At 51.9% G+C, this 20,474-nt stretch overlaps 7 protein-coding genes across 7 annotated transcripts; 4 read left to right on the forward strand and 3 right to left on the reverse strand.

The window, feature by feature from the left end:
* Positions 1 to 196: 196 nt before the first annotated feature.
* CC1G_13730 (mitochondrial 54S ribosomal protein MRPL1) lies at positions 197 to 1,304 on the forward strand (the record flags this gene model as incomplete). The annotated part of the gene is made up of 4 exons (XM_002912152.1): positions 197 to 235; positions 288 to 476; positions 535 to 1,041; positions 1,110 to 1,304. 4 exons carry the CDS (start codon positions 197 to 199, stop codon positions 1,302 to 1,304), a joined length of 930 nt encoding a protein of 309 aa, XP_002912198.1.
* Positions 1,305 to 1,479: 175 nt separating this feature from the next.
* CC1G_00485 (3-methyl-2-oxobutanoate hydroxymethyltransferase) lies at positions 1,480 to 3,512 on the reverse strand (the record flags this gene model as incomplete). The annotated part of the gene is made up of 6 exons (XM_001829254.1): positions 1,480 to 1,799; positions 1,853 to 2,297; positions 2,349 to 2,677; positions 2,727 to 2,866; positions 2,920 to 3,205; positions 3,260 to 3,512. 6 exons carry the CDS (start codon positions 3,510 to 3,512, stop codon positions 1,480 to 1,482), a joined length of 1,773 nt encoding a protein of 590 aa, XP_001829306.1.
* A 522-nt stretch (positions 3,513 to 4,034) lies between these two features.
* CC1G_00486 (ubiquitin C-terminal hydrolase Ubp10) lies at positions 4,035 to 6,207 on the forward strand (the record flags this gene model as incomplete). The annotated part of the gene is made up of 9 exons (XM_001829255.2): positions 4,035 to 4,259; positions 4,311 to 4,493; positions 4,547 to 5,045; positions 5,104 to 5,211; positions 5,266 to 5,411; positions 5,462 to 5,612; positions 5,664 to 5,890; positions 5,916 to 6,010; positions 6,159 to 6,207. 9 exons carry the CDS (start codon positions 4,035 to 4,037, stop codon positions 6,205 to 6,207), a joined length of 1,683 nt encoding a protein of 560 aa, XP_001829307.2.
* A 2,165-nt stretch (positions 6,208 to 8,372) lies between these two features.
* On the reverse strand, positions 8,373 to 8,789 carry CC1G_13731 (hypothetical protein; the record flags this gene model as incomplete). The annotated part of the gene is made up of 4 exons (XM_002912153.1): positions 8,373 to 8,485; positions 8,539 to 8,631; positions 8,689 to 8,712; positions 8,780 to 8,789. The coding sequence occupies 4 exons, from the start codon at positions 8,787 to 8,789 to the stop codon at positions 8,373 to 8,375; spliced, it is 240 nt and encodes a 79-aa protein (XP_002912199.1).
* A 2,623-nt stretch (positions 8,790 to 11,412) lies between these two features.
* On the forward strand, positions 11,413 to 12,961 carry CC1G_00488 (guanine nucleotide binding protein beta subunit; the record flags this gene model as incomplete). The annotated part of the gene is made up of 6 exons (XM_001829257.2): positions 11,413 to 11,567; positions 11,640 to 11,807; positions 11,863 to 12,340; positions 12,394 to 12,525; positions 12,584 to 12,896; positions 12,950 to 12,961. Exons 2-6 carry the CDS (start codon positions 11,696 to 11,698, stop codon positions 12,959 to 12,961), a joined length of 1,047 nt encoding a protein of 348 aa, XP_001829309.2. The 5' UTR covers positions 11,413 to 11,567; positions 11,640 to 11,695.
* A 527-nt stretch (positions 12,962 to 13,488) lies between these two features.
* Positions 13,489 to 16,533, forward strand: CC1G_00489 (hypothetical protein; the record flags this gene model as incomplete). Its single annotated transcript, XM_001829258.1, has 9 exons — positions 13,489 to 13,536; positions 13,586 to 13,752; positions 13,813 to 14,063; positions 14,114 to 14,176; positions 14,225 to 14,413; positions 14,466 to 14,626; positions 14,684 to 14,875; positions 14,928 to 15,743; positions 15,799 to 16,533. The coding sequence occupies 9 exons, from the start codon at positions 13,489 to 13,491 to the stop codon at positions 16,531 to 16,533; spliced, it is 2,622 nt and encodes an 873-aa protein (XP_001829310.1).
* Positions 16,534 to 16,776: 243 nt separating this feature from the next.
* Positions 16,777 to 20,453, reverse strand: CC1G_00490 (hypothetical protein; the record flags this gene model as incomplete). Its single annotated transcript, XM_001829259.2, has 4 exons — positions 16,777 to 17,229; positions 17,289 to 17,702; positions 17,762 to 19,257; positions 19,310 to 20,453. The coding sequence occupies 4 exons, from the start codon at positions 20,451 to 20,453 to the stop codon at positions 16,777 to 16,779; spliced, it is 3,507 nt and encodes a 1,168-aa protein (XP_001829311.2).
* Positions 20,454 to 20,474: the final 21 nt, after the last annotated feature.

Consider the following 20,474-nt stretch of genomic DNA (forward strand, 5'->3'; position numbering starts at 1 on the left):
AGTACTTGTAGTAATTTCTATGCTCTGCACTGGCAAGTTTGAACCCCCATGCTCGGTGCTGGTATGGCCGTTGATCTGTTGATTCCGGCATTTGTTTCGGTCCAGGCCGGCCGACTAATTTAGGCAATAGTTTTCCACATTTACAGTTGGAGGAGAACGTCAGAAAATACTTTCCGACGCTACTTTACGCGCAACCATGCTGGGCCCAGTGTTTCGTCAGTGCCAACGACGTGTGGTAAGAAGTCATTACACAGTGTTAGATTCAAGAAACTGAAAGGGCTTCTTAGGACGCGTTGACCTGGCGCCAATTTTCGACAACACCAGCTGTCCAGCTCCGACGCGACCCCAAGTCCCAAATCCGTATTCCGTCCAAGAAGGCGCTGGCCGCGAAAATCAAGCGTAGGCAAGCGTTGGCAGCCAAGGAAGATGAGAAGGCGGAGAAATTGCCATTGGAAGATGCCATTAATGTCCTGAGGGTGCGTCGTGGTCGATGATTCATAGCCCTTGCTCCGCGTTTTGACTTTACTTCCCTAGGCAGTCGAAGTTGCTTCTCCCAACTCCATCTACGAGTTGACCGTCAGAACCGAAGTTGGAAACGGTCTCGCTGTCCCCAAGGGTCGTGTCAATCTGCCCCGAGAGGCCAAGAAGTCCAAGGAGGAGAAGATTGTCGTGTTCGCTGAAGGCAAGATTGCGGAAGAGGCCAGGAAGGCTGGTGCAGACGTCGTTGGAGGCCCAGAACTTATGGAATCGGTGCGTAACTCCAGTTTTGAGTGGTTCCGGGCTGTAAAGCTGACGTTCGCCATTTGTGACATTGTCCAGATTCTGCAAAACCGAATTCGACCAACGACTGTGCTTTGCACTCCGGCCCTCATCAAGACCATTACACCCAAACTCGGCCGTCACTTGGGTCCCCTTGGTCTCATGCCTTCCGAACGTCGTGGAACCGTTACCGAAGACATGGCCGGATATCTGCAAAAGCTCAAGGGCACGAGCGAATGGAGAGCCGACAAGGCTGGCACCATCCGAGTCCCCATCGCGGTGGTATGTATCTCGCCCGAGTTTTAATGAACCTCCCATCCCCGTGCTAATCTCCTTTGCTTGCTGCGCAGATGAATTTCCCTGTGAGCGACGTCGTCAAAAATATCCGACATTTCATGATTTCAGTCAAGAAGGCCACTGGGAACATGCGCGACGAGAGTGACAGGCAGAGGGTGAAGGGCACGGGTCCTAAGCCTGTTGTACCCATCAAGAAGGTCATCCTAAGCTCTAGACAAGGGCCTGGCATTCGCATAGCAGATATCTAGTAGGGAGTATAGATAGTACTACATATTAGTGATCAGTAACCTAATTCTATAATTCAGAGCCAGTCCGAGTGAGCAGTGGTGAGTGGATGTTGATAAATAGCACAGCACGGGTAAGTGGGGATTAAGAATCGTTAAATATCGTAAATAGGGTTATCGAAAGCAGACGTCAGTCAAGTTAATCGTCTTTGTCCCAGATAACGCTGGACTTGACGTTCCGTTCCCATCTCCGTTTCGCCTTCTTCGCCTCCCGAATCGTGGATGCCAGGTGCTCAGAGTATTTCTTGTCAGCCTTCTTTGCCGGTCTAGTGCTGCTATTTTTGCCAATATGATCCCTCTCCACCGACAAGGCCTTTCCTTCGACATCACGTATGACGACTCGTTCCTGAGGTGGGTTTTTGGGTGGGTGAGGGAATAAATCACCCCATGCAGATTTTCGTGCGTCGTAGTAGGGCTGCTTTCCTTGCGACTTAGGGATGGTCATCCGCACGATTTTCCCTGAAATCCAGTCAATCTGACATGGCTATGTGCCTAAAGAACGGGCTTCTTACCTTCGGAAGTACAGCTGTCGAGAATGACATGGCCACTCTTCTTCATCGGAGGGAACACAAGCCTTGGCCAATGATAAGCTTCTTGTCGCAGCGTCTCGTGAACCTCAGCTTCTGAAGGTTCCTCCGCCGGCACTGCCGACTTGGACGCCAACCCTGGTACCTCTGGTGAAGCTTGGTCAAATAGCTGGAGTTCCTTCACAACCTTCGTGAGCTTGGCTTCTTGTTCCCATCGGCCCACCAAACCGACACGGCCAAGTTGGCTTTCGACTTTGCCGGGGCGCGACCCTCGTTGGATGACAACGTAAGTGTATCCGATGTCTTCATGCCCGATTCCGGAATGCTTGGTCAAACGAACAAAGCTGGGGCGTTGTAGGCGCTGGTTGAATCCGCAAACTAGTCTATTGGATCCAGAATTGAGGAGGGGACATGCACTGTCATGAGGGCACTGGGGCAGGAAATTAGTCAAGTCAAGTGTCAAACAAGAACTAGCGCTTACAGGAGCAACGACATAGGCTCCTTCCAAAGACGAAGGTGATTCAGCCTCGGACTTTTCGACCTCTTTTCGACCTTGGCGAAGGAGATATTCCCGTGCTTGAGCAATCGACTCGAATCCCTCCTTCGTGTTATGGTCCATCAGAACCAACGTGTGTGCACCGCTCTCCCACATTTCCTTCACCAGTGCCTTGCGAGCGAGCGGAGTTGGGAGAGAAGAGAGCGTGAAGGCGGAGAGAGCGACAGTTTTGGTGCCTTCTTCCCGAGGCACATTGTCTTCTTCGGAGAATGTTTTCTTGAATTGAAGAGAGAAGCCCTCGGGAGGAGTAATGTCTGTCGAGTTCATTAGCACAAAGCCATACTGGCCCCTGACAACACATACTGTTCTGTATCCGCTCGGCGAGAGCTACCATGGCTTGTCGCTTGTCGATTCCCAAATAGGATCGCAACGTAGATTGGGAAGCGTCAACGCCTTCGGGTTCGTGACTGGCACCTGCCGATTGGAAGGAGAATAGCGACGCCCTGCATAAGGTGTAAACTTGCATAGCAAAGAAGAAGAGGACGATGGTGCGAACCATAAACCAGTGCCAGCGCCTGCTCCCCAGTCAATAACCCTCTCCACTTCCCAGCTCGAGCCTAGTCGATGCTTGACGTGCTCCAGCACGGCAGCGACAGCAGCGTAGTGTGCAGGCAGGACTACTGCTGCAAAGGCAATTGCGTCGCGGTCAGCGTGCCTCTCTCCTTGCTTCCTTGAACGGTACTTCGTGTCCAGCTGGACCAGCCAGCCGGAATCCACGCCTGGGTTGTGCAGTCCACCGAATAACCGCTTGGCGTCACTGTGCAGAAGGCCCTTGTCCGACTCTGTAGCACAAATAAATTTCACAGTTTTGGTTTCCAAAATGGACAAGGACGTACCGTCTATAAGGGCAACTATGGCGTCTTGCAACTGTTGCGGGACGACCACTTGACCAATCTTCTGGCTTCCAAATAATGCGGCAGGGGACTTTCGGTCAAGAGTGTCTTCTGGTGACTCAAAGGACTCGTAGACCTCCTCCAATGCCTCCTCCGCCTCTGCGACAGGCTCTGCTGTCAACTCCCGGTGTTTGGGCTGCAGCGCCGGGTTGTGGTTTGCGAAAGCCATGTCCACGTCCTTCAGGAGAGCCTGCATACTGGGGTCCAGATGTATTGGGGGGTTGGGTTGGGTTGAGAAACATGGATAAGACCGACCAAGAACCCGTTTGTATACACCTGAAGCCCCCTTTACAGCGCTCAACCGAGCGAGTCGCGACGCATTGCTCAACATTGTGGTGATTGTTGCCAGAAATGCGTCAGGGAGATGGGAGTAGCGACTCGGTTATTGTGGACTTGTCGTGGTACAAGTGCTGCCTGCACTGGGGAATTAAGAAACCAGGGAAAGAGCAACAAATCAAGAAACAGAGATTGGTCGGTGGCCAAGTCATTGAAATTATTCGCGGAGCCAAAACTGGGATTGTGGGCGGTGGCGGTGCTGCGCGTCAAAGTTGGACGGCTTGTGCTGCGACCACCACAGCGAAACTGGGTTTTGCCTTCGACCACCACATCGACAGTCATTGTGGTTCTTTCTCTCTGCAAAGAATCAAACTCTACCTACGACTCCTAGAACAACGGCCGTATCAACCTCTCACCGGAACATTAAGCGCTGCATCCCATCATGGCCGAACCTTCTCCAAAGCGCGCCGACATTCAGAGTCGCGAATCTGGAGAAGGTGACAACGCAGAGAGGCCAGCGAAACGCGCCAGAATGGATCTGGACCAACCCAAAGACTCCAAAGACCGAGCCGATTCGCCGCAGTCCTCCGACGAGGACGACGAAACTCTCGGACAGACCCTGCCCCCGGCCACAGATTTGCGATCCTCCGATCTCTACCTGGACACGGTAGGCGGCATCTACTATGGGGTCTGATCACGGGGTGACTCTTTCCCGCAGATAAACAGACAAGCTCTCGACTTTGACTTCGAGAAGCTCTGCTCAGTGTCACTGTCAAATATCAACATATACGGGTGCCTTGTATGTGGAAAGTACTTCCAGGGCAGGGGACGCAACTCTTATGCTTATGCCCATTCCATCCACGAAGACCACCACGTATTTATCAATCTGGAAACCACCAAAGTAGGTGCCCCATTCTTTCCCGCTCTCAGATAAACGATTTAATTTACAGTTAGGTCTACGTACTCCCGGATGGATACCACGTTTCCGATCCATCATTGGAAGATATATCTTTCGTTCTAGCACCGAAATTCACTCCAGAATCCATCAAGGCAATATCTACCGGCCTCTACTTGACGAAGCCTTCTTATGATCTATCTCACAAGCCATATCTGCAAGGCTTCGTTGGACTGAACAACATCAAGCGGAATGACCACATGAACGTCATCATTCACGCCCTACTACATGTCCCACCGCTGAGGGATAGCTTGTTGCTATCCGATTACAAGGGGAAAGAGCCCGAACTCTTGAAACGGTTCGCGGGTCTTGCGAAGAAGGTTTGGAACCCTCGACTGTTCAAGAGTCAGGTCAGCCCCCACGAATTCCTTCAAGAAGTAAACCGAGCCAGCGGTGGTAAATTCAGGCTGGAGGAGCAGGGTGACCCTGTGGAGTTCCTGGGATGGCTATTGAACCATCTTCACAAAGACCTCGGTGGCACGAAGAAGAAGGGGTCCAGTAAGTATCTCACCCCTCGCCCTTTCTTCTCGCTGATGATCAAATCAATTAACCGCAGGCATTATCTTCAAGACCTTTCAGGGTGAGCTCCGTGTGGAAACTCAACAAGTCGTTGTTCGACCAGACGCTGGGGAAAATGAGAAGCCTCGTTTTGATATCGATCGAGGTAATCGTACCAGTTCCACAGACCGCGATTGGTGAATGCTCAGAGCTGTCACAGATATCAAAACGACCGTTTCGCCGTTCTTGTTCCTGGCAGTGGATCTCCCACCGCCTCCGCTTTTCCAAGATGCAGTCGAAAAGAATATTATCCCTCAAGTCAATATTTACTCGGTTCTTGCGAAGTACGACGGTCGGACAACTCAGGTCTGTGACGTTCTCCTGCCGGTTTGAGCTCGATGCTGACCCTCCTCTAGGAGTCCGCTGGTCACCTGAGGCGGTACAAATGCCAAAAGCTACCTCCTTACATTATCCTTCACTTCAAACGATTCACCAAGAACCTTTTCGTGGAAGAGAAGAACCCCACTATTGTTAACTTCCCCCTCAGGGGCCTCGACTTCAAAGAATGTAAGAGCGTCGGTCGCGTAGACCAAGGACTGGGCTGAAACCAGGAAATAGATATAGATGCACCTCCGAGTAACGAATCCACACTCTACGATCTGATCGCCAATGTTACCCACGAATCGGTCGCAGGAACCACCAGAGACAAAGCAAGCACTGTCTGGAAGGTTCATGTCCGCGCTGGAGGTGCAGGCGGCGACAACGAGAAGTGGTTCCTAATTCAAGATTTGATCGTCGAGGAAACCAGAAAGGAAATGATCTTTTTGGGGGAAACTGTTCTACAGGTACGCCTATCGCTCCATATCCCAGAACCGTGATATCAACCCCGTTCACAGATATGGGAGCGCCGGAGCTCTGGTGCTGTATCTAATGGAGGAAAACCGAATCCTGCATAATGGCTATTCGTGTGTTTGCCGCCGATGACACCACTAATATCTTAACAAAAGGACACTTTTTGAAACGGCTGTGCGGTGCAACTATGCAAATGCCATCATTTACCCTCCTTCCCGGCTTCTTGTTCCTTTTTGGCTTCCTCTGCTACTGTAGGGGTAGGGCTGCTTGGGGCGTTAGTGCTCGTTATACGCCTGTGAGGCCGCCATAGTCAGTGTTGCAGACGGCTGATTGTTGCTAAATTAAGTCAACTCACTCATGCTGCACTTCTTGGTCAATAAAGGGTTTGAAAATATAGTAGCCAGAGGCAACGCCTAGACAGAGTTTATTAGATGATGGGGAACTGAAAATTACATGAGCTGGCAGCCTAACCAGTTGCTGCTGCAAACAGATAGGGGCTAAGCCGTTGCAAAGACATTGAATCAATGACCCGTCACGGTGCAGTGTTCTTGGGCCGGTGTCTGTAGAGCTCAGCGAGTTCTCAGTGGGCCTTGCGGATGGAGAGTTGATAACTTGACAAAATCGAACAAGTTCCTGTTGTCACGTCGCACTTTCAATCGGACTGCGAAAACAACGCACAAAAAATCAAGATGCTGATAAACCTGGTCTGGGGATTGCCAAATTAAGGTGGCATGTCCGTCGATTGATCCATACGGAAGTAAAAGCGGCAGAGCGCCAGAAAACCGAAAAGCATGGGCGCCAAGTGAATAAAATACATGCAATAACGGTGATATTCATCATAGAGGGCCTAATATACATATTCGCACGAGCGGTGATCACTGGGATTCTGACCGAAGCACCTGTGGAAGAGTTTAGCGGCACCGTTCCTGACTCGCTTCTCACTGTAGAGAAATCAACTACTCGCCTGAAGTGCTTCCTGAGCAGCTAATCTTCTGGCCTGTTGCTTGTCTGTTCCTGTGCCTACACCCCTGATGACACCATTAACTGGAAAAGAAGTCCGATAGTCTGGGAATGTCTGATGTGATGGCATTCCAACCTTTGCACTGGATTGTCCATATCTGTTCGTGGCACGGGCCGGAAGGAATTTCAGCGTAGCTGAGGAGGTGAAGCTGCCCTCTATTCTGGAGGACTTCGTGATGCATAATCAGTATCCTCCACGAGGCGATGAACGCTGCTCGCTTACAGTTGTGGAGAGCTGTGACGGGAACTATAGAAGCTCAGCAAGAGGGTAAGCCATATTTCGAACTGGGGACCCACTTTCAGGCATCGCGGTTTGTTAATGCAAAACAGATAAAGGAGGATGGGGAGATGGCTTCAAACGATGCTTTTCGGCGCCCTTTATAGCCTTTCGTCGTCTGACTTTAAACCTAGTATTATGCTCATCAATTTCGCGTTTTGAAAGGTGGACAGTAGTTTCATGTTAGAGCAACCCAGATCTGTTGGTAAACGTCGTCACTCGCATATGGGATAATCTGGTCTGTTCCGACCCGTTGGCAGTGAGCTGAAGGGTTCTCCACCGACTGGTGCGGAGCATAAATGGTTTACTTTGGCAAGGATGAGAAAAACCCTGAAAGGCGCTTGGTGGAGCTCTCATGAAGCTGAATTTCTAATACAGCATGAGGGAATCTAAGGCATCTCAAATCGGTCACTTCGATTATGGGACCAATGGAGACCTGTACCGATATCATTCACCGATGTGTCACCAGAGCCGCTGTCTCAAAGGAGAGACCTCTCGACAAACTAGCCCCATTCCATCAACTGCAAATGGCGCGACAAAATCAAATGACCTGTGAATACCGCTGAGGCTTTCTCTCGCTGCCAATATCTCATCTACTCTACTCACACCGGCGAGCTGTAGGTGTACGCATGATGATTTTTTCTGAAAGAATTCCGCCTCTAATTGAGAAGCCCGTGCTTCCCAAAACATCCGTTCCGAGAAATTAGGTCTCTGGAGAACCAGATATCCAAAGCCCAGATCCCCTGCTGACCACTTTCTTTGGTCACGTCATCAGCAAAGAAGATGCACTTTCTCCCGCAGATAACACAAACCGGTTCATGTATTCACTCGGCATGAATCCAATGGAGCCAGTTGTCCTTGTTTTGGTTTCCCCGTCGAGCGCCAGGATAGTACGTTCTCCTGGACATGAGAGCGTTGATTTTACAAGGGTTCTCACCAGGTCATGGGATTATCCAAATGGCGGACCGATCTTTGCTATCCGATGCGTCAATGCTGCTCATAACCCCTTAGGATCACTGAAGCGAAACGGATCTGAGATTGCCCAACTATCCTCGTCAAGAGGCGGATGTAAGAAATATATTACGGACTAAACACAAGGGTATAATAATTTAAGAGGAAGTCAAGTAACAGGCGCCAATTACAAAGGGTAAGACCTGAGGAAGGAGAATGAAGTCAGCTCAGACGCCCTGGCCTCGTCCGTCGATAAGATAGTGCAGAGCTTGTTCGGCGGCAATGTTTTTGGCGGTGTGTTTATGGGTCGAGGTCCCTTCGCCTCGTGGTTCTCCATCGACTGCTAGATTATCAATGCCGTGTCCCCGAAATTCAATGAAACTAACGGCTCACTCTTGCAAACGCAGGTCCATTTTGAGTCGTGTGGTGGTCCATAATTACACTCTTGCCAGCTGAGAGATGCCGCCTTGCCAATTTTGTTGAGGTCTACACGAATACTGGTAAGTCGACCAAAGCAAGTGGGCTTGAAAGGCATGTATGTACATTGGTTGAGGCGAGAAATCGCGTCTAAGGACAAAGGATTTTGCTTCAGCAACGTTTCTCGTGGATGAAAGAATGAGCGAGAGCGACTTACCGTTAGACATTGTTCAGGGTGCTTGTTGTTGGCCTTCATCGTCGTCGTCCGAGGGCTTAAGTACCAGTTGTCGGCTCGATGCCAAAGGTTTTGAAACGCTGAAAGACACTAGAAGGCGGCCACCGCGTCATTGTACGTCGAGCAGATCGAGTTCATACCATCAAATGAAATCACTGAGCGGGTGGTGGTGCTGAAGGGTCGAAGGACACGGATGGGCCCGCCTTTCGACACCGCGAAGGCGGCGAATGAAATTCCAGTATTTCTTCGTGGAGCATTCTGGCCAAGAATCCCGTCGCTGTAGGCAATGGTGATGGCACAGCTAGGAGGTTGCCGCGCGTTGGTGTTTCTCGATGTGCAGCACTTCATGTATGTGGAATGACATGTATCCGTCGGTCCGGCGGGGATTACCAGGAGTCTATGCGGACTCGAGACCCGCAGGTACTACCGCTTTCTGGGCAAGGAGCTGCGAGCCTGGAGGTCGCAGCCCCAGGCAGGATTGGCAAGGTGAGTGGTGGTCCTGTGTGATCGTGGCCATGAGGCCTCCACGTCGAGGCATAAACTCCTTGGCTCTCCATCTTTCATGAAGATCCACGGTTTCCCGTCAATTAGAGTGCTCGCCCTTCCCGCGAAGCAAGGGATACAAACATTGCGCAGTCCCTGGTCGGAAGAGAAAGTTTGGTCCTACTTTCAACTGGGGCTTTCGTGGGGCGTCGTGGTGAAGGCCATGCTTCCCGGGAAGAAGCATGGGCTATATTTCAGTGCGGTGATACAGAAGTCATTCCACGCCTTTATGGCTTATTCTGGGTAACAACCAACCAATTCGCTTCCCACTCTCTCAACCCGCGCAGTTTAATGGTTATCTGACACCCGTGAAACCACGTTTGTCTGTTGGCGATCATCTGGACAAGAATTTGCGGCAAGATGGACTGCTTGGCCCCCAGTCGGGAAGGGAAAGGGAGCTTATCACTCCTAGCAGAACTCATTGGTGCAATTTCCGCTGTGTGCACACACTGATCAACAAGTGAGAGAGCTCCTCAAAAGGTGAATGTTCATGTTTCAAGAACTGTGCCTTGATTGAGGAAACCTCCAGGTGTTCGGGACACATATTAATTATTCTGTCATAACCAATGGACGTCGCGAAAGAAAACGCGCGTGAGCCAGGATTGTGCACAACCTGCGGGGATCCCGTTGCAAATTGGAAGCCGTGCCAGGCCAACACGTTGGAACCACGGGTTTGGCTTCTTGCCGGTATTGATTCCGCCAATCGCTGGGTATACGAACCTCTGTCAGAATATCCTTTTAAGGTCGTTTTCGAAGTGCTATTGCTCGGTACTTGAATTGTACATTAGTCTATTTGATTCTTGAGAGATTCGGAAACAGTAGCAGGCAAAAGGTCGGCTTCAACTTATGCTGGGAGCTGGACATGAAGAGTCAATGGAAGCGGAGGTGCACAAAGCCACCCACAAACCTACGCCTACTAGGTGCTCTCCGCGATGTGCTGGAATAGTCGACTGCGGTTTAGAAACGAACCAACTTGGTTCTCCGTTCCTTCAAGCATCATTGTAGCATTTTCGTGGTAGAATCAGAAAAATACAACATCATACCGGATATGAAGATTCGCATTCCAAATCGACGGCGACTACAGATGCTGGGAGTGTTGGAGATAACGGGATACATCGCCTAAGACCAGTACCCAGCCAATGTGTATTGATACCGGGTTCACATGGCACCAGGTAATTATCCGTTGACTTTCCATTGAGAAAGTAGGCGCCTGATAATACAGCGAAAGCTTTGTCGAGCACCGACTGTACAGCCTACACCTACAAAGCAGGATAGGGCAACGGAGATACATGTTTCTCGATGAATTCAAGCCTGTTTAAACCCGCGAATGGTAGGGCGGGCGTGTGTCAAAAATATACCTGCTCCAACGTGGTGGTCGACTAGTGCATAAAGCACCTTGGCGGACGGCTGACGCTGTTTAGTCACGTCCCGCAGTCAAAGAGGCGCCCAGAAAATTGTTATGGAAGGAATCTGATTCCACCAGAATGTCAAATTCCTATATTGAGGGGGTTATTCGGAGGACCATGTGCCTGGAGATCGAGGGACCCAGAGGGAGAAAGGTACGCCCGAAGCCCGATTCTAGTCGCACTTCTGAGGGAGGCCGCTGGGCGAGAACAATCAGAGATAGCGGGGCACCGAGGGACAATTGCAGAGAGATAGACGAGTGTATCCATGGGCATCGACTTCTCAACCAGTGCCATGATAATGATATCACATTTGGAATGATGTGCGGACTTGGAACGCACAGACACTCGTGCCCAAAGCGTCTTGTCCACAGAAATGGCAGATTTGACAGGGTGTGGTAACAGTAAGGGGATTAAAGACCAATAAACGCAGCAATGAGGCCATAAGCAAGACAGGAGTTAGCAGGTGGACAGGTGTTGACAATTTGGGGAAGATGGAGGGGGAGAATCAAGAGAGGGGACAAAGGCTGGAGAGGGGGACGGGCCCTGAGCGGAGTGTGATTCGGAATCAAATCAGAATCGCTACTTGCCGGTGAACATCTGGCATCAAGTGACTGACAACAGCAAAAGGTATCCTTCCCACCAACCCGTTTCCCCCCTCGTCGTCGTCGCCAACGTCCCCGAAACAGTTGAGCTCGCTGTCTGACTGCTGACGCCGACTGCTAGTCCAGACAGCTCTCGTCTACCCCCCGTATTCCCACGCGCCTGTTATACTCTTTTTGCTGGTGTCAAACTCAGGGTCTGGGTCGTCTCTCCTCACATTGGTACCAATTTTCCTTTCGTTCCGCCGCTCCCCCTCATCCCTGACTATTTTTCGCTCTTTTACTTCTCAAAAGCGACGAATACACCGCCAACGTCACACCAATAGCCGTTTCATTCCCATCTATACAACATGTCTCAAGGTCAAGGCGATATTCAGGAGCGGATCGCCGCCGCTCGTCGAGAAGCGGAGAGTTTGAAGGAAAAGATCAGGGCAAAGAAGGAGTCGTCGGCGGATACCAGCTGTAAGTCGTCCTATGGTCGCCCCTTTCACGAGTTCTCAACCCCCTTGAACCCCAGTGCGTGCAATGGCTGCCGAGGTTGATGCACTCCCACGAATTGTGATGCGCCCAAGACGAGCTCTACGGGGCCATCTCGCGAAGATTTACGCCATGCACTGGGCTGCCGACCGTCGCCATCTCGTATCTGCATCACAGGACGGCAAACTCATTGTCTGGGACGCTTACACCACGAACAAAGTCCATGCTATTCCCCTCCGGTCAAGTTGGGTCATGACCTGCGCCTATTCGCCGTCCGGCAACTTCGTTGCTTGCGGTGGTTTGGATAACATTTGCTCCATCTATAGTCTCAAGCAAGACGGAACCAACGCCAGGGGCGCCCGCGAATTGAGCGCACATTCAGGCTACCTTAGCTGCTGCCGTTTCATCAACGACCGTCAAATCGTTACCAGCTCTGGTGACATGACTTGCATGCTGTGGGATATCGAAGCCGGCGTCAGGGTGGTCGAATTCAGCGACCATACAGGTGACGTTATGAGGTGTGCATTTTCCTCCTAACTTTCAAGACCCCTCATTAACAGCCCCTCTTTAGTCTGTCTCTCGCCCCCAATATGAACACCTTCGTCTCCGGCGCCTGCGATGCTACCGCCAAACTTTGGGATATTCGAACTGGCAGAGCAACGCAAACTTTCACTGGGCACGAGTCCGATATTAACGCCGTATCGTACGTTGCCCCACTTCACGTGATCTCAGGAGAGAGATTGACGCCTCTATTCTTACAGATTCTTCCCCAACGGCGACGCGTTTGCCACCGGTTCCGACGACGCTTCTTGCCGCCTCTTCGATATCCGAGCCGACCGCGAACTCAATACCTTCACTCACGACAATATTCTTTGCGGAATCACGTCCGTCGCCTTCTCCATCTCCGGTCGCATTCTTTTCGGTGGTTATGATGACTGGACATGCAACGTTTGGGATACCCTCAAGGGCGAGCGCGTTGGTGTTTTGACTGGCCATGAAAATCGTGTCAGCTGCCTTGGCGTCAGCGTTGACGGAATGGCTCTTTGCACTGGAAGTTGGGATAGCACCCTCCGAGTATGTTTCCCATTTTTCTGTAGTGGAATTCTCATGGTTAACCTCTCCATCAGGTCTGGGCATAAAACCCCCCGAGAATTTCCGCATAGGACATTCTCTTTCCTCGTCTACTGTCCCTATCCTTCTCCGGGCGGTGCTTGAAATCTCATTTCCATTTATTGCTACTTACTCGCGAACCTTCTCTGACGCGAATATTCGAAATAACTTCAGTCGGTCGTTACCCCTTGCGATTTTGCATTTTAAACCGTTTGCAGGACTGCGTCGTTTGGTGTTCCATTAGTTGTACCATTTTCTCCACCTATTCAGTTCCTTGCCTTATTGCCATCGATTGATCGTCTCTCTTTGCTTTGATTCTATCCCTCTCGGTTTCATATACACTGCGAAGTTATATTTTTATTCTGGAATACAGCCATGTATATATCCCTCTCTGCCCACCCTGCCTATCCAATCTCATTTATCCTCGCATTGTGACTGATTCCAAGCCTTCCTAACTTCTCACCCAGTTTGAGCCAGAGATGAGAATGTCGACGTGGAATGATTGTATTGCCTAATCTGGTCTGAGCGTTTCTTCCACCTATTACGACCTTGAACCATGTCCGAAGACGATCGTGCAGCCAAAGCAGCCAGGGCGAAGGCTCTGGTCAGTCAATCTAATATCCTTAGAGTCCCTGCGCTAACTGGTTTTGCAGTTGGCGAAGAAACGGCAGCAGAAGAAGGCGGCAGACGCTGGTAGCACAGCACCGACGCAGAGCTCGGCGACCGCGTCCCCAATCGTCCCTGCACGGACACTGACTCCAGCTCCTAGCGAGCGGTCGATTGCTCAAGATACCAGCAGGAAGGACGACATCTCGGCGGTGTACGATTCGAATCTCTGCCCTCAGTACACCGGATGATATTGACGTAGTCCACTATGTAGGTTTGGCCCGGATGCTGGCGACTCGTCGTGGATTTCTTCGTTGCCTCGGGCGAGCACCCCGCCATCTCGTGTAAACTCGTCCTCGCCTCAAGTATCGTCCAAACCACCGACACCGGCGCCCTCGCAACCTGGACCCAACGAGAGGAAGCCTGCTTCACCAAGCACCCGTGAGATCGAGCTTGACGAGAAGCTGCGGTCGCTCGAGTCTATTCTACAAGCAGATGTGAAGCGCTTGCAGGACCTCTTGACTGGTATGCACTGTGCTCGCCGTCACTTCCGAACAATTAATAATGGCTCTCAGCTTCACAGAAGACGGAGGAGGTATTGAAGAAGGAACAGGCTCGCGTCAGGGACTTGGAGAAAGGTGTGCACCTACATATTCCCAAACCACTATTGCTAACGTAGCGGCAAGCTTCCAAACAGTCGGAATCATCGCTCAAAGATGAGCAAGATCGAGTCAAGGATTGGGAGAAACGATACGCAGACCTTGAAGCAGAGAAAGATCGCCAACTCCAAGCCGAACGCCAGACCATTGAATTCCTAGTGTCGGAGAAGGCCTCGCTAACAACAGAGCTGCAGAAACGCGAGGACTTCGAATCCAGTATGTCATTGTGACCACTACTGCATGGGTACAGGTCTAATATGGCGCATAGAGTGGCAAAACGCGGAAGAGGAGCTGCAAGCCGAGCGGACCAAGTCACAGCAACTTGAACAACAGCTTCGGACAGTCCAAGTTGAAGTTGGCGAGACCACACAGCGGATATCAGAATACCAGATCAAGGAGAAGGACTTGCAGGAGAAAACCCGGGAATTAGTACGCATATAGCCTTTCTACGTGTGTGTATTGCTGAACTGACCTCCGATGCTACAGGAGAGACAGCTACAGCGCGTCACGACAGCGGCCAATGAGTCTAGGAAAGAGGCCGAAGAGACAGGTCGTCGTTTGCAAGAGCTTACCGAGCAAGTTCAAAACGACGATCGCGTCGAACGACTGGAGAAATCCCTGAAACACTCTCAGGACCGAGCTGACGAGCTCGAATTCCAATTGTCCAAGATCAAACAGGTAGACGCAGTCTATGTGCATCAAGTTGGACTTCATTTAACTGCCAACTTAGGCGCATGCTACCCTGAAATCCGAGAAAGAGGCTCTCGAGTCTAGAACCCAAGAGCTCTCTCAGCACGAAGACGAATGGAAAGCGAAGATATCGGACTTGGAAGCGAAGCTGCCTGACCTTCAGACGCGCATCGATCAACTATCATCGGAACGGGACACTGCTGCGCAAGACGCTGCCAATCTGCGAGTCCAGCTCGATGATAGCCACAAGACCGTCTCGGATTTGCAAGAGAAGCTTGCTCAGGCCGCATCCTCTGTCACAGCTCAAACGCGACAGATCCAATCATTGCAGAATGAACTCAAAGGTGCCAACCGTCGAGCGGAGGAGTCTGAAAAGGCGACACGCAGCCTCCAACAAGAAGGCACCAACTTGATGCGTTCACTGGATGAAATGCGCCCGAAGATCGTGGAATTGACGGATGCAAAGTTGAATCTGGCGGAACAGGTCGAGGGTCTGCAACGTGCCTTGAAGGAGCGTGATGTGGTCATAGAGAAGCTGGAAGCGTCCGTTGACCAGCTCGAGTCTGACAAAGCGGAGACTGATAAAAAATGGCAAGAAACTCTCGCATCGAAGGAACAGGAATCTGGCTCGGCACAAACCGACTTCGCGGAGTTGCAAAAAGGGTATAACCAACTTCAAGAGGAGTTAGAGGCTGCCTTGGCGAGCATCAAGACGCTTGAGGCTCAGCGGTCGAGTCACCACCAGGACGCGTCTCGCAAACTGGAAGAAATCGATCGACTCAGTTCGTCTGTCCAGGCCCAGTCAGAAGAATTAGCCGACCTGCGACATGAACTGGACGCACGCCGGAAGGCTCAGGTATGTTGTGGAACTTATTTCCATATGAACGGTTTCAAAACTAACACGACGTTAGGATGAGGAGCAGGAAATATTAGAGCGTGCACAGAACGAGTTGGAGAGCCTGCGGACTGAGCTCAGTTCCAAGGATGAAGAGCTTGAACGTCTGCGCGAGGCAGTCCAATCGCCAACGACGGATGGGCCCCGTTCACTCGATGAAGAGATGCTCAGTTCCCTTCGTCAACAACACGCCCTTGAGATCTCGGCTGCCCATTCGCAAATACGTGCACTCGAGGAGAACGTATTCGCAGAGCAAGCAAAGGCCCACGAGCTACAGAAGCAGATCACCGCACTCCAGGACCAAGTCACGCGACTTTCCGGTACTTCGCGACCACAACCACCCAGGTCGTTTTCGCCTATTCCTTCACGGCCGTCAAGTCGTGCAAAGGATCACGATCTGCGTCGTGCTTCGCTTGGGGCCGCAGCAACAGCTCACCGCGGTACAAACGCCCCACCTCCCTCAGCGCTCTCGCGAACTGTGTTCGATCAAACGCTCTCTCCAGAGACACTACACAAGAGGAAGGTCAGCCTGAGCATGCTGAAAGCCCGTATCGATAGCGAGACGGCAGCCAGTGCTGCGTCACACCCTCCTTCCAGAACCCTGTCACCAGTCCATTCTCTTTCTGGAAAAGAGGAACCCCACCACTATGGCCATGCTCACTCGCTCGCCGCTTCACACCGGCCTCAGTTCCTAGATGAATCACACGTGTTCTGGTGTAGCTCTTGCACAGGAGACCTTGTCATTCTGTAGTTTTGTCATTTACGTTTTCCGGATTATGCGAAGAGATTTTATTTAAATACACTGTAGTCCAGTGCGGGATTATAATGTACAAGCAAGGTAGGTGAAGATAACTGAAATGAATGGCGGTGGTTACATATATATTGGTGAAGACAGATATAGGAGAAGTTCGAATTGGAAGGAGTGACAGTGAGGCCAGTGCTCATTAGGGAACGGTGATATTATAATAAAAAGAAAGAAATGTTCGGGAAATCGTTAGTTCAGCCCTTCTCGCTTGACCCTCAGCTCTCGTAGACGTTGAGCCAGATCCTCGAGCTCCTCAGCCTGCAACGTCCCGCGCTTCCTCTCGTGCTCCAATCCGTTCTCCAAGCTATCCAAGACGTCGCTAATCAACTCCCGATAATGCACACCAAAGAACTGCGTAAGTTTCGCAGCTCTGCGCCTGCGCAATTGGAAGTCCGTGATGTCCGGTTTACTGGGAGACGCAGCAACGACGAGGCTGATCTCAGAGTTTAGGGAGGCGTTGGAGGAGCGAGTTGGGAGCGAGCGACGGCGTTCAGTCTTAATCGAGGCGTCAGAGTGTCGGCGGCTACGAATGGAGCGGTTGGAGAGGTCTTCGAGGGGACTGCCGTCGTCCCGCAGACCGTCTGGAGAATCACCCTCCCCGTTGATGTAGTTGTGTAGCTCGAGAAGGGATTCACGATCGTCCTGCCAGGCCACCAGTAAGTATGTGCTAAGGTCCGAGTTTCAAAACATAGACGACGTACCCGATCCAGGATATCATTGAGGGAATGAATAGAGTGTTGATAATGGTTATACACATCGGATCCATGCTGGTTATTGGTATGATACGATCCAGGCCCTAGTAATCCAGGATGGAAGGCGTCCGACGAGCGGGTATGATTGTGGCTGATTTCATCGAATCCGACAGAAGACGACCTGCGTCCTTTGGGTAACAATGCTTTGCTAGATTCCGCAGTTCCAGGGCGGTTGTTCTTCTTGCCTTTGGTTTTCTGGTAGGATGGTTGGTTGGGATTGCGGGTGAAGAGGACAGGCTCCGAAGAGGGTTTGAGCGATGGAAGGTTCAAGCTGGCGATGGCTTTGGGTGTCACGTAGGGAAGTGAGGGTGATGGGGAATGGCGGGTATGGTAGAGTGTTTGTGGGGGTGCAACACCAAAGACCTGATTAGAGAAGAGCGGGTATCAGTGCACATCGATATTTCTGAAGGGTAGAAGCTCACCTTTTCCATCTTCTGGGCTCGGCGGACGTTGAGAGCCTTCTCCTTGGTGTCCAATTCCTCCTTCCTGCGCTCGAGCTCATCCAACCAAGTAGGAGGCAAGGCAGCCGAACTACTCTGACGCCGACGCAGCCAGGCCTTCTTCCCAATGGAATCCTCAGCTTCAGAGGACGATATCTTCATTGACCGTCGCCGCTCTGGAGATGACGCTGGAGGGAGATTGCTTTCAGGATCGTGGACACCGAGAACTAAATTGGCTGGGACGCGCGATCCAAGGTATCGATGCAATTTGGCCAACTTCTCGCGCTTGCGTCTACGTTCCTCTTCGGCCTGCTCCTCGGGCGTCATGTTCTCGGAAAGAATGGATTCAGGCCTGCTCTTGGACTTCTTCGTGATGCTCGATTCACCCAGCACGGATATTTCATCATCATCATCATCATGGTGGTCCTGCTCCTCATCTGAGCCATACAAATCGATAAAAGAGGTTCGAGGCGATGAAGACGCTCCTGTCTCTTTGGTGACCACAATACCAACTGAATTGGCTTGTGACTCGGGTGATTGTGCTGCCGATTCATTGCGGAACTGCGAGGCGACCTGTGACATGCTAGCCTCGTAAAGCGGACTGGAGACATTCAAGAAGGAGATATCATCCGGACTAAGAGGTGCCGAATGCCGTCTGCTTGACAACGAGAAATGTGATTCAGTTGGTGAAGGCCATGCTGATGCGCGTCGACGTCGCAGACCGCTACTAGCGGCATCGAGATCATTGGAGAAAGAGAGGGGGGTCCTTTGATGTCGGTGTTTCCCAGCAAGAATCTGGGCAGTGCGCGAACAGTCCTGGTAGGCCATGACATCGGGGCCAGGTGTGCGACCAAATACGCGGGCAAGTTTGCGCGACTTGCGGATAAGATCTGCACGTTCTTCCTGGGCCAGCCAGTTCGTGGTGGGCGGGAGGTCACCATTGGACGTCTCGTAACCCTCGAAGACGAGACTGGGCGCCACGGGAGACTGTGACGGCGACGATGATTGGGGTGACAGGGCTCTGCGGCTGAAGATTGGTTTTGGGGTTGTCGGCAGCGGCGGCTTTGCCTGAATTGGTTGCTGCTGCTGCTGAGGCGGCTGGGGCACGACACGAGAACCGGAAAGGATAGACATGAGCTGGTAGTTGTCTGGATCTATGACTTGCTCGCTTTGTATCTCCTGGAGAATGTCGTGTCGCTGGTCGTAATAGTCGTCGTCGTCGTTGTCGTTGTCGTCGTAGCTGTCTTCGTCGCGTTCGTTGTGGTGGGAGTGTGGAATGTGGATGTAGGAAGCGTCGTCTGGGTATATTGTTGATGAGATGGATATCCTGTGTTCTGGGGAGAAATCGATAGTTGAGGGAGGATTGTAAGTTGTGTCTGAGTCGCAAGAGCCAGCTGAGGACCTGGACAATGACTTGGTGTGAGTGTGAGAACTGAGCAAGGGTCGCTTGCGCCAAGGCTGAATGTCGGCGCGGAACTCTGCAATTCCCAAATTCAGCAAAAAATCAAATTTAAAAAGAAAATTACTGACCGACGTCCCGGATATCTCGAGCTTTCGTTAGTTTGCTTTTCGCAACTCCTTTGGCCTTGCGCACTATGGAAGGTCCTTTCAACACTGTTTTGTTCTCGACAATGGGTGCGCTGGCCCTGGGCGGCGGCAGCGTCGGGGAGCTGTCGGAGGATGGATAAAACGGGTTGCGGCGCGTTGGTAAAAGTTTTTCGATCTTGGACGGCAATGACGCAAACTTGGGCATGATCGTGGGCGATGCTGGGGCCGAGGATGCAGCAACCACCACAGCCCCAGGAGGCGAGGCCGCAGTCTGGCCATCGTTGCTGAGAGGCTGGATAACCACAGGCGTCGGGGGTGGCGGCGACCTGTCATCGACGGGCAGTCTGCGACGACTAGCATGCTCGGACGACGACTGCGAATGCTCAGAGCGCTCTGTGATCGGTGTCGGGACGGTTGGGATGCTCAACAGCGGCGGGATGTCGACGGTGGGGATTATCCGCGGCCTGTCCAACGAAAATGTCTTCCTCCGCACCACCAACTCCTCAAACGACGGCTCGGTCTTGATCTCGCGGTTGTCGACGGTCAACAACGACGTCGAAGAATCGTCCGCAACACGCGATAGCATCGAAGCACTCTCAGCAGTGCCATCACCTTCCCCAACCCCTTCTGCTGCTTCTTTGCGCGTCTCCGTCGGTGCCGCCGCGGCTTCTCCAGTGCTTCCATTAGGAGGAGTCCCTTCACTCCCAGTGCTTGACTTGGGCGTCGTCGTCGTCGGCGATCCCTCACCCTCCAGTTCGGCAGGGACAGGCGGTGGCCTCTTCCTCCTCACAGCACGTCGCGGCGGAGGTGGAAGACTAATCATCTGACTTTCCTGGTGGTGTGTCTCTTCCGGAATGGGGTCAAACGTCGCAAACGCATCTATAGGACTCGCCTGCGCCGAGTTGCTGGACGAGAAGAAATCAGAGTACCTTGCGCTGTTCAACGCTGGGCTAATACCCCCTCCTCCTCTTGGACTCCCACCGGCACTCCTGGGTGCATTTTCATACTCCAACAACCTTTCGAGCTTGCCCGTTGCCAGTGTCAAATGCCGCGGGATCGTGTCTTCTCTCTGTCGGGTCTCCAGTAGGCTTCCGAAACTTCTTGTCGCCGCTACGCTCTGGGACATCACTTGCACGGTCGGCTTCCT

The sequence above is a fragment of the Coprinopsis cinerea genome (genome assembly GCF_000182895.1).
Source record: "Coprinopsis cinerea okayama7#130 chromosome 1 map unlocalized cont3.1, whole genome shotgun sequence".
Classification (NCBI taxonomy): domain Eukaryota; kingdom Fungi; phylum Basidiomycota; class Agaricomycetes; order Agaricales; family Psathyrellaceae; genus Coprinopsis; species Coprinopsis cinerea.